General features: G+C 36.7%; 1 protein-coding gene across 1 annotated transcript in view; it reads right to left on the bottom strand.

Moving 5' to 3' along the window:
- NCAPH (non-SMC condensin I complex subunit H) overlaps window positions 1–12,447 on the bottom strand; it is a 48,797-nt gene that overhangs the window by 23,597 nt on the left and 12,753 nt on the right. Inside the window, exons 6-7 of the mRNA XM_044660794.1 lie at window positions 11,977–12,068; window positions 10,067–10,266 (exon numbers count right to left, since the gene is read on the bottom strand). Of these exons, the coding sequence (XP_044516729.1) occupies window positions 10,067–10,266; window positions 11,977–12,068 (292 nt within the window). The remainder of the gene's footprint in view (window positions 1–10,066; window positions 10,267–11,976; window positions 12,069–12,447) is intronic.

Here is a 12,447-nt window from a genome sequence, read left to right as displayed (position 1 = left end):
TGAATGAATTGGGCTCACCACAAGGGTCTCAAAGCATATTGGAAACTGACATCAGAAGTATGCTACTCTGCTGCCACCTAAAGGTTATGGCAACAAAGAAGCAATTTTGAAGAAATAATGCTATTATTTTAGGACAATACAGGTAAAATCTCTTTATGTCAATTCCAGGAGCATTCAAATTGTTTTGCTGGTGAAATTTTGGTAAAACATTAAAAAGAAATCACAGTCCCTATCTATAAATCCTAGAATTGACTCTCAACACAAAACACTGTTTTGTCCCTTTCTAATGGAGATGTGTATAGTATATATGACAGTTATTAGGTATATGCTTTATCCTTACATTGTCAGCTCCTTCAGGACACTGATTGGACATCTTGTCTAAATTGTGTCCCTTGACAGACCTAGCACTATGCTCTCCATAAAGCAGATCTCAGTTTTTTCCTCTGTAAAATGAAGGGGTTAGATTTAATTAGCTCTGAGGTCATCTTAAAATTTTTAAATTTTAAATTTAAAAATTAGCTCTGAGGTCATCTTAAAATTTTTAAATTTAAATTTAAATTTAAATGGCCTTCATATAAAATTTGTTCTATTTCCACAGAGCACAACTGCTGTGGACAAGAGCTCAGAAACAGTTTTCTCATATAGAACACATTTTTATAACAATATTCATTGCAATGGGATTTTGCCTGTGATTAATAAAACTTTAGCAATTTCTATTTATATTTTCTCTGATCAGAAAGAGAGCTATTGGCCAAAGCAAATGTTTACATCCTATTTTCTAAGATGTCATAACCTTTTTTAACAAAATGTTCTATTCCCCACCAGGTATAGGAGACCTCTGATTCTTGGGTTTAATTTCCTCAAGCACAAGGCAAGTGCCTATAAGTGCAATTACCCTCAGGTTTAACTTTCAAATGCCCTAGCATGAGACAGTCCTACTTTCTCAGGCTGCTTTTGAGTGTTCAAGCAATCCTTCTCCCACTGATAAGATATGTGTGTGTGTGTATGTGTGTGTGTGTGTGTGTATTAGCTATAGATATTAGATATTACGGATATGTTAATGATAAGGTTCCAAAGTAAATTAATAAAAACTATAATTGGTTTTTTTATATACCTACAAAGTCTTTAAATTACATAGAAAAATAAATATCTTTTTCAAAAATGTCATTTGAAGTTTCAAACAAAAAGCAGATTAAGTGTCTCCTAAAACCAAAAGAACCATTAACCAGAATTCAGGTCCACACAACATGAAATTCCATGAGTTCTCCATTATTCTATACTGCCTCTCAGTCATGTAAATCGTAAGGTAGTTTTATTTAAGTTTTAGTTGTTTTCTGTTCTTAATTTTAAAAGAAGATGAAGTGGTTTATTTCTCTAAAACAAATAAATCTGAACCTTCTCTCTCAAATGTTCATTTAAATTAAATTGCTTTTAACCCTCTATAGTTCTGTTTTTCTGCAGGTCAGTGGGTCTCAATAGAAAAACAGGATACCCAGGAACTACTACATCCCTCAGAAAAACTTTCTTTTTCTAAAAGAAAATTGACAATATTGATCATTTCATTTTTTTATGTCTGCTACATTTTGTAGCATATTTGAGTTTCACCACGTTTAAATGGTTAAGTGTTGAACATCAAAGAAAGTCATAGGAATAATTAGCTAGCTCAATAGATAGCCATGCCTAGAGATGGGAGATCTTGGGTTCAAATTTGGCCTCAAACACTTCCTAGCTGTGATCCTGACCAAGTCACAACCTCAGTTGCCCAGCTCTTACTGCCCATCTGCCTTAGAAGGATGCTTAGTATTGATTCAAAGGCAGAAGAAGGTATGAGTAAAATCATAGCTTCCAGGAATAAGGAGTTGGCAGGGCCAATGAACTAAAATCCTGGTCAAACCATACCTAGAATATTGTATTTATTTCCAGCCATTTAGGAAGAATATTGAAAATCTAGAAGATGTTTTAAAAGGGGGCAACTTAGATGGTAAAAGGCTTTGAGTTCATGCCATGGTAATATGTGAAGGGCATAGGGAAATTTAGTCATAAGAAAAAAAGACTTAGCAGGTACATGCTCACTGTTCTAAAGTATCCAAAAGGCTGTCATGTGGGAGAGGGCTTCAATTTGTTTTATTTAGTCCCAAGCACAGAACTAGGAGCAGTAGGTGGAAGATGATAAACAAAGATGGGTTCCTGTGAGAAGAAACTACCTAAAAATTGGAGCTGCCCCAAAGGAGAATGGACTGCCTTAAGAGGGTCCCTTTCACCAAGATATGTTGACCATTTGTCTGATCTGTTGAAGTGAGGATTCTTTTTTTTGGTATAGGTTGGACTAGATCTCCTGAGATCCCCTTCAACTCTGAAATTCTGTGCTTCATTTAATTTTGACTATCTGGAAGAATTAGACCAAGAAAGGGCAGCTAGGTGGCTCAGTGGATAGTGACAGGTCCAGAGATGGGAGGTCCTGGGTTCAATTCTTATGTCAGACACTTCTTAACTGTGTGACCCTGGACAAGTCACTTAACCCCAATTGCCTAGTCCTTACCACTCTTCTGCCTTGGAACTAATTCTCAGTATTGGTTCTAAGATAGAAAGTAAGAGTTTAAAAAAAAAAAAAAAAAGAATTAGACCAAGCAAAACCAAACAAAGGATGTGTGAACAAGGGAGACAATTAGTCATCATCAGTGTACCTATTCAATCTAAAATACAGTCCTCTTAAGGATGTGTTCTTGAGGAACAAGTTAACTTATTTGTACAAAATGTGGGGCAAATATCTACATTCTTAACAAACATATTTTTTGGTCATTGTCAAGCACTGGGACAGATATGTCACATTAGGAGGTGATTGTGTTGTTCATGCTTTTGAAATAAAATATTGTAAAGGAATGCTTTTATTCTGGGGTAGCTAGATGGTATAGCGAATAGAGCTCCAGCCCTAGAGTCAGGAGGGCCTGAGTTCAAAACCAGTATTAGACCTGTACTAGCTGTGTGATCCTGGGCAAGTCGCTTAACCCTGTTTTAGCACAGTTTCATTATCTGTAAAAATGAGCTGGAGAAGGGAATGGCAAACCATTCTAATATATTTGCCAAGAAAACGCCAGATAGGGTCAGGAAAAGTTGGACACAAATTGAAAAATGACACAACATGCTTTTATTCACCTAGTTACTGACCCATCCTTTAACATTCATAATTTTCCATTTTTGTGCTTCTTTTATTTCTCTATCACCTTGCACAAAGCTTATGCTTAAATAAGTCCAAGGTAAACTCCTAGAGGGAGTGGAATCTAAATATTCTTTGTCCAGGCCCTAACTTGGGACCACATGCAATTAGGTGCTTAATAAATGCTTTCTGTAATAACATCTACCACAATCTCCCTTTTAGGACTAACTCTATACTTTCCATCTGCAGCTCTGCTTATTATGAACTCTATGGAACATGATGCTTATACTCCAGATTCCCCTCCCCACCATGAAGTTTGGTTTGTGTGTTGTCTTCCCCTGTTATAATATTGTTAGCATTTGCTAGAAAATAAGAATCAGAAAAGGGGTCCAGACCCAGCACAGTGCCTGGCACATAGTAGGCATTAAATAAGTATATTTTGAATTGGATTAGGAAACATTTCTTTTTAAAGAATTTTCAGTAGAGTTACTTTAAAAACTTCTCTGAAAAGCCTGGCTGGAATTTGAGATAAGAAAGAGTAAAGGGCAGAATGTATCAACTCTTCTGGAAAATTTAATTCTGCCCACCCTTTAATAAACACATTCCAGGCATTCCAGAGTACCCCTCCCTCTTCCCTTCCTTCTACCTTTGTCTTCCTATTCCTCTTCCCCCAGAGTTAAGTAGGGAACCAGACCAGGAACAGGTTTCTGTGATAAAACATTCTAGATCCTTCTGCCCTTCCTAGCTCAAACAGTTTTCTCTATTTAGGAACTTGTGCTGATAATTTTTTTTTAAACCCTTAACTTCTATGTATTGGCTCCTAGGTGGAAGAGTGGTAAGGGTGGGCAATGGGGGTCAAGTGACTTGCTCAGGGTCACACAGCTGGGAAGTCTCTGGGGCCAGATTTGAACCTAGGATCTCCAGTCTCTAGGCCTGACTCTCAATCCACTAAGCTACCCAGCTGCCCCCTGTGCTGATAATTTTTGATTTAATGGTTACTATTTTATTTCAATATACATGGAAGGGATGAGCTATATCTCCAGGAATGGAAACATTCAAGTCAGGTTGTGGTTATTCAGGCATTAATAGTAATGGCCCCATTTGAGGTTTTCTTAGCAAAGCTACTGGAGTGGTTTGCCATGTCCTTCTCAAGCTCATTTTACAGATGAGGAACTGAGGCAAACATAGTAAAGTGACTTGAAGACAATCACACAGCTAGAGTCTAAGGTCAGATTTGAAATCAAGTAGATGAGTCTTCCTGATTCTATCTAGGCCTGGCGATCTCTCCACTGTGCCACCTAGTTGCCCAATCCAAGTCAGAGGTACATAACTAAAAATCTTTTTTTTTTTAAATAATATTTTATTCTCCCCTAATTACATGTAAAAACAATTTTTAACATTTTTTAAAAGTTCAGTTCCAAATTCTCTCTCTTCCTCTCCCTCTCCCTCTCTCATTCACACAAAGAATTTTAAAGCATTTTTCATGCTACTATTTGCTAAAATGAGGAGCAGGCTCTATCCAAGTATCAAGATCTCTAAAGCACCCCAATCAGTTATGGTTCAAGATGACACTGCTGCCACTTCCCAAGACAAGAGCAAAAAACAGCTACAGTCCCTATTTACCTAGGCCAATTAACCACTATTCACAAACTCTTCTAGGTGTCAGAAATTGCCTTGCCAACTCCCCTTTTGCCCCAGAATCCAAGTGTGCCCCCAGTAAAGTACTGGAAGTGGTGCTAGGCTTGGAATCTGAAAACTTAAGATTCAAAGTCAGGCTTCTACTCTGGTCCTAAAACTAAGGACATATCTCTTTGATCCTCTGTTTTTTTCATTAATGACAGTAACAATACTTGTGCCTTGCCTTTGTCACACAGGCATTATGGGAAAATGTTTTGTAAATGCTGAAGCACTAAATTGAACAAGATCTGTATTTTAGAACTGGAATTGTCCCTTAAGGTCATCAAGAGGATTAGACTTATTAATCAAGATAAAGAGGCTTTGAAATCACTATATAGAAATCTAATTATCTAATCCATATTTCTAAAGTCCTTCATAGCTTACAAAGCGTTTTCCTCAAAAAAGGAAAAAAAACCCTTTGAGGTGGGCTGGGGACCTCAGATACCTTATTTAGAAGCGCTAAATTAGATGAGCCTTAAGGTCCCTTTCACTTTTAACATTTGGTAATTCTATGGTAAAATACTGGACAAAAAGGTTTAGTTTCATTAAACTTGTTACCCATTGTGGTAAGTTTATGAAGTTCACTCCCCTGAATAAGTTTGTTTCCTGCTTCTACTAAATAAAGTGCAAATAAGACAAAGTAGGAGGAGGAAATGCAGAGGCACACCAAATGTAGAAATGAAGTCAAAATAAGAAGGCAGCTAGTGGTACCACTACTAACTCTATACCCCAAAGAGACCAGAAAAAGGGGAAAAGAAGCCATTAATACACAATACTTAGAGCTGTTTTTTCTGGAGTGGCAAAGCATTGGAAACTAATGGCTGAACAAATGATTATATGCATATACTATAACACTATTGTGCTGTAAGACATGATGTCCCCACAAGGGGACAGTTTCAAAGAAACTTGGGAAGACTTATGTGAACTGAAGAAGAGCAAAGGAGCAGAACCAGTAGAACAATTTATACAATAACATTATAAAGACAAATGACTTTGAAGATTTAAGAACTCTATTGATGCGATGACTAAGTAGGATTCCAGAGGAGCCATGATAATTCTCTGATTCTATCTTCATACAAATTTATGAAGTAGGTAGGGAGAGCAAATAAAACGAAGGACATAAAATCATTTTGTAAGTATAAAGTTCTACATGAATTGAGAATGCTTAAGTGACTTGCATCATGGAATGATTCCACTCATTCACTGAAGGAGGTTATGGATTCAAGGTGAGATTAAAAAAGATTTTGGATATAAACAATGTGGCAATTTATTTTGCTTGACTATGAATATTTATCATAAGGGTTTTGATTTTTTCCCCCCAATGGAGGTGGGAGAGGAAGCAAATAGATTTGTTAAAAATAATTTAAATAGTACAAACAAATTTTTAGTCAAAACTAAAACTTTAGACTCATTAGTACTGTAACCATTAACTGAGCTACCTGGGAACCTTTCCCCTTTCCCCACCTTAAGAAAAATTTCACCTAGAACCAAACTTAGCAGTACAGTAAGGAGGTTAATTTGGACGTGCTCCAACACCCTAACCCCTAGAACTAATTCTCCTCTCTGATCACAATTTATTCCTCTCTGCCATTGCCTCACCACCTGCTTCCCACAGTACCCTGAACCTACCTTTATTACCCTCTTTGTAACCTTCAGGTTTTTAAACCCTTCTTCCCTATCATCTCAGTATGTCAGCCCTGTTCCACCGGTGTCCCTCCTATCCAGTCCCTTGAATTCCAGAACCCCATATGTCCTTCCACTGTTTCTACTCAACTAATTAGTCAACAAGAACTCATTAAGAATCTGCTGTGTGGGGGGCAGCTGGGTAGCTCAGTGGATTGAGAGCCAGGCCCAGAGACAGGAGGTCCTAGGTTCAAATCTGGCCTCAGACACTTCCCAGCTGTGTGACCCTGAGCAAGTCACTTGACCCCCATTGCCTAGCCCTTACCACTCTTCTGCCTTGGGGCCAATACACAGTATTGACTCCAAGACGGAAGGTAAGGGTTTAAAAAAAAAAAAAAAGAATCTGCTGTGTGCAAAGTACTGTATTAGGCATGTGAATCCAAAGACAAAAATTAAATGGTCCCTGTCTTCAAGGAGTTAATATCCTTTCAAGGGGACAACATGTCCATCTGTAGGCACCTACAGAATATATGCAAGATAATAGGAGGGGAAAGGCACTAGCTAGCTGGGCATGACTGAGAAAGGCTTCATGTACAGTTTGTACAGTATCAAAGGAGTCCAGGGACCCTAAAATGCCAAAGTGAGAAGGAAGTATACTCTAGGCATGGGGAATGTCAGTGCAAAGGCACAGAGATGGGAGATGTAGTATTATATGTATGAGGGAAAAGTTTTTTTTAAAAAAGCCAGTCCTATCTAGCTCATAATGTACATGAAAAGGACTAATATAAGGTTGGAAAGGTAAGACTGGGACCAGGCTATAAAGGGCTTTAAACACCAAACAGAGCTTATATATTTTATGCTAGAAATAACAGGTGGCTACTTAAGTTATTCAGCAGAGGAGTGACACAGTCAGACTAACACTTTAGGAAAATCACTTTAGCAATGGTTTGGAGGATGGACTGGAAAGAAGAGTGAGGCAGAAAGGCTAATCAGAAGCTTTTGTAATAGTCTAGGTATGAGAGATTAGAGCTTGATCTAGGGCAATAGCTATATAAGTGAACAGAAGGGCTCAGATGCAAGAGATTAAGGAGATAGAAATGACAAGATTTTGCAACTAGTTAGATATATGAGTGAGGAAAATGGAGGAGTCTAAACCCTAGGTCACCAGTATCATTTACCAAATGGTGGTAAAGGAAGTCATGAAACCATATTAAGTGGATCCATTACAAAATGATGTTATCTGATCTCAAATGGACCCTACCCTTCCTTGGTTTTGTGTCTGGAACACAGTCCCTTCAAATCTCTATCTGAAAAAAAGAGTTAAAAAAAAAATCTCAGCCTATTTAAATCTTTATCTTCTTTTAAGGCCAAGCTCAGGTAATACATCTTCCTTTAAATTTTCTGTGATTCTTTGTACTGAAAATAATCTATCCCTTATTATATTTCTTGTGCTATTTTGTCTAGAAGCCTTCCTTTGCCCTTATTAAATTCTACGCTATAACATATTTACATACATATATGTCTTAACTAATCATACTGACTAGACTATAAATTTTTTGCAAGGAAGGCCTATATTGTTTTCATATCCTCACTACCCACTACCTGGATTTCATTCCATTCAATTCGACAAATATTTATTAAGCATCTACTATTACCAGGTGGTCTGCCAGATACTGGTAATATAAAGACAAAAATTAAACAGTCTTTTGCCCTCAAGGAGCTTATATTCTGCTATGGGCCAAATACTTGCCAGGGATTAAAAAAAAAAAAAAAAAACTTGGGAGGGATCTTTAAAAACCCCAAAACAACAAACTTGGGAATGACAAAGGCCATTAGTTAAGAGATAAAAATAGTGGGAGTAAATAACCAGCAATTCATAGGAAGAAATAACTGGGCACTGGAAATTTATAGCCTCAGATATCTTTATAATAATGCACAAAGTATGAGTAATGAATAAAATGAACTTGATATTTTAATTTAAAGAGCAAAATATAACCTTTGTGAGTATCACCAAAATTTGTTGAAATAATGCTCATTACTAGATGGCAATGTAAAGATTTACCTTCTTTCAAAGGAAAAGATCATATAGAAGCAACAGAGTAAAAGTAAAACAAATATATCTTTATCTGTGTGAAAATCTACACACCTGAGAGAAGAAGGATCACTGGAGGGAAAAAGTAAAGACAAATGATATTACAGAAGTAGACTACAGACTATTTAATATGATGGAAGAGTTAACTGGTGCTTTCCTGATAACAGATCACAAAAGTGTAGTGGTGTGGGGCAGCTTCAACTAAAGAGTCCTTTGTTAGAAGTATCAGTCTACTAAAAGCAGACCATCAGATCAGATCTTAACATGCCCCCAGAAGTCATCAAAAACAAATTCAGAAAATATGACTATGAATGAACCAAAAGGAGACGAGAAGATCATCTAGAAATGAGAGCTGATCTAAACATCTGTGGGGTTACACAGGGAGCTTTCTAAAGAACTTACAACTTAAAATTGGAAGAAATACACATAAAAGACTTGAGAAATTTTAATTGACCACAAATGCAACTTCATTTAACAGTGTAACATCACTGCCAAAGAACGCTATTATAATTTTAGGCTAAGCCAATAAATGTATAATGCTCTAGACATGGAGGGAGCAGAGAAGACTTTATGGGATTTTTACTGAACTTTATGAGACTCTACACTAGTCAGACCATAGCAAGAACATTGTATTCATGAGCTAAAATACATGTAGAAAAGATTTAGGAAGGACATGAGAGAGCTCTCTTTAAACAACTAAAAGGCAGTCATATGAAAGAGAGATTAGACTTATTCCATGAAGAACCATGGGCAGAACTAACTTTAGGAAGGTGGATTTCAACTCAAGGAATTTTCTAATAATTAGAAACATTCAAAAGGAGAAGTTTCCATGGCATTTAAGTCAACAACATTTATTATGTGCTTTCTCTATTCATTAGAGACAGAGTTTAAATAAGGCATAGTCCCCACTCTCATGGAATCTAAGAGTCCAGAAGGGGAATCTGACATATAGACAAATAATCACAATACAAACTAGCACATAATGAAAACACAAGAACTCCCCATCCTTCTAAATGTTTAAGCAAAAATTGTGACCACTTGGCAGGGATGTTGTAGAGGAGATTCCTATTTTGTATAGGAGGATGACCTTAAGGTTCCCTTCCATCTTTAAGCTAGACCATCCCACACTCTAGTTTTTGAGGCAGCTACTTCACTCAAAGGAATGACTGGTATCTTGTATCCTATGGATTCCTTTTTCTCTCCCTGACAAATGCTTGATTAATTCAATCAAGTTTAGGCTTTATATGTTCCCAATATGTAGAGAAGTTGTTATTTATAAGAATAGTGCTATCTTTCAAAGACCTAAAATTCAAGGTCTAGAGTTCCTACCAGTCTCTGCTAAGTACTGAAAGGGAAAAACTTCCAAACTACCAATATTTGAAATATAGCATTCTGAATCCCATCAAAATACAGCTGGAATCAAACATTCCCAAAGGAAATCTACAAAAAACTGATATGAAGAGCTCAGTTAAGAAAATTTTTCCTTTTACTGCAAAAGTCTGCTTTTTCTTTCACTTTACCTGGAATTTTGGAATTCAGAAGACTTCTGGCAACTTCTGAATTCATGATCCCCTCCTGCTGTTTGATCATGCATGTCTGCATCAAAATCATCTTCAAGAGGCACATCGGCACAGTCCTCACTATCACTATCTTCAATCTCAGAATTAACATCAAATACCTGATCACTCTTCTTAAATTTATCCACCAGAACCGACAAAGACTAAAAAGAAAAGAAAGAATATATCAACACTTGGGATTTTTAGCTTTTTTTTTGTAGTGGGATACCTTTGGCAATCTGATAAAGCTTACAGATCTCTCAGAATGCTGTGTTTTGTTTTAATTCATAATGGAAAGAAATGCTAATTTTGGTAAGAGATAGAAATAGTAAAAATAAATGTACAATATTTTACCCTACTCATGTTTATAGTAGCCCCCCAAAAAAGATCTATGGACCCTAAGTTAAGAATTCCTGATTAAAATGCTCTAAATCACTAGTAATTAGAGAAATGCAAATTATGTACAAAAATATTTATAGTAGCTCTTTGTGGAGAATGGCTGAACAACTATGGTATGTAATGGTGATGGAATACTATTATGCTATGAGAAACAAAAAGAAGGATGTTTTCAGAAAACCATGGGAAGACTTATACAAACTGATGCAAAGTGAAGTGAGGAGAACCAGAAGAACATCGTACACAATAATAGCAATACTGCATGATAATCAACTGTGAATGACTTGTAGCAATTCTCAGTAACATAATGATCTGAGACAATTCCAAAGGGCTAATGATGAAAAATGTTATCAGCCTTCAGAGAAAGAACTGATAGAATCTGAATGCAGATAAAAGCATACTTTAAATTTTTTTTATTTTTCTTGGGGGTTTTTTTGTCTGTGTTTTCTTTTGCAACATAAGATGATATGGAAATGTTTTTCATGATTGCACATGAATACATCAAATTGTTTGTCTTCTCAAAAAGGGGAGAGGGGAGGGAAGGGGAGAATTTAGAACTAAAAAAAATTTTTCAAGGATGTTAAAAAATTTTATACATATAATTGAGTAAAAAAAAAAGGAGAGAAAAAAAGAACTTCTGATCAAGTGACCCTAGTCACTTTTCTCTTACTGAGCAAGTAATTATATTTAACAGGCTCACCACTTCTCATTTCAAAATTTCAGTTACAAATTCTATTCTTTATCTACATGTCTTAACTGCTCCATTGCTTTCTTTATACCACTCTCTCACCCCTCCTCCCAAGCCCAGCATTCTTGCCATAAATAAAGAGCTGAGGAAGTTTATAAGGCACAATACAGAATGGAGCTGTACTGTTGCCAGGCACATAATGTAGAACATGAAACAGGAATCCAAATCCACAAACTACATGTTTTAGGGAAAACAATTTTCCATGGAGACCATTTGTTTTCTTAATTTTAATGAGAAGGCTAAAGGGGCCAAGTTAAAAATAAACAGAGGAAAGCTTTACACATCATGATTTCTCAGGAAACTCTGTGCCAAGGGACATAACCTCAAAGAGCAGGAAATTCCTGAAGTTTACAGAGCAGCCTCAGAGTACAGAGGCTATTGGGATAACCAGCAACTGAGAGTTAATCCTACTAAAGCTTCACTTAAGAAGGGCTGCCTTACCACCACAAAGCAGAAGAGAAAGGATAATGAGAAAGAAATTCCAGAATTAAATTAATTTTATAATAACATAGGGATGTTTGGATTACCCTTCAGGTTTTTGTTCCTACAAATGTGCCAAAGGAAATATTTTCCCTACAACTGGTTAAATAAGAATGACTTTCACAAAGTTTTGGTTCCCAGATGACTGAACTAATCTTGGACACTGAGAATGCTGGGCACATTCAACTAAACCACAAATACATACTCTGGGACTCACCCAGAGCAATTACACCAAAAGTTGACTCTATACCTCAGTATGAGCGTCACTGTCCCACTTAGAAAACTGGAACTCAGCCAAGGAAGGACAAATCTGGCGCTCCTCCACACACTGCAGCAGGGCAGCTGGCGGGAAGATCATAGATAGGGATTCAAAGTCAGATAAATTACTTTCCTCATCCATTTCAAATCAATGTCAAAATGAAAATGACACACACACAATCACCTCATTATATTCTGGCTGAGAGAATCAGGGAATCATATCAAAGTTACCAGCAAAAGTGGCTAAAAGCCAGCTTTGTGTATTTTTAGTCAGCTGGAGTTGGTTTTTTGCAATGTGCGCATGCGAACCCGTGTACACATTCTCTGGAGGCAAGATTTATGCAATGGCCTCAGAAAGGACTCACAAGCACTGACTTTTTCCTACAAATAACCTATTAAGCCCTACTCTAGAGTTAGAGAACCTAAAAATCTGCCTGTAGAATTTGTAGCCAATCCTATAATC

Source organism: Gracilinanus agilis, chromosome 2 (genome assembly GCF_016433145.1).
Source record: "Gracilinanus agilis isolate LMUSP501 chromosome 2, AgileGrace, whole genome shotgun sequence".
Classification (NCBI taxonomy): domain Eukaryota; kingdom Metazoa; phylum Chordata; class Mammalia; order Didelphimorphia; family Didelphidae; genus Gracilinanus; species Gracilinanus agilis.
This window is presented reverse-complemented; position numbering and strand designations above follow the sequence as displayed.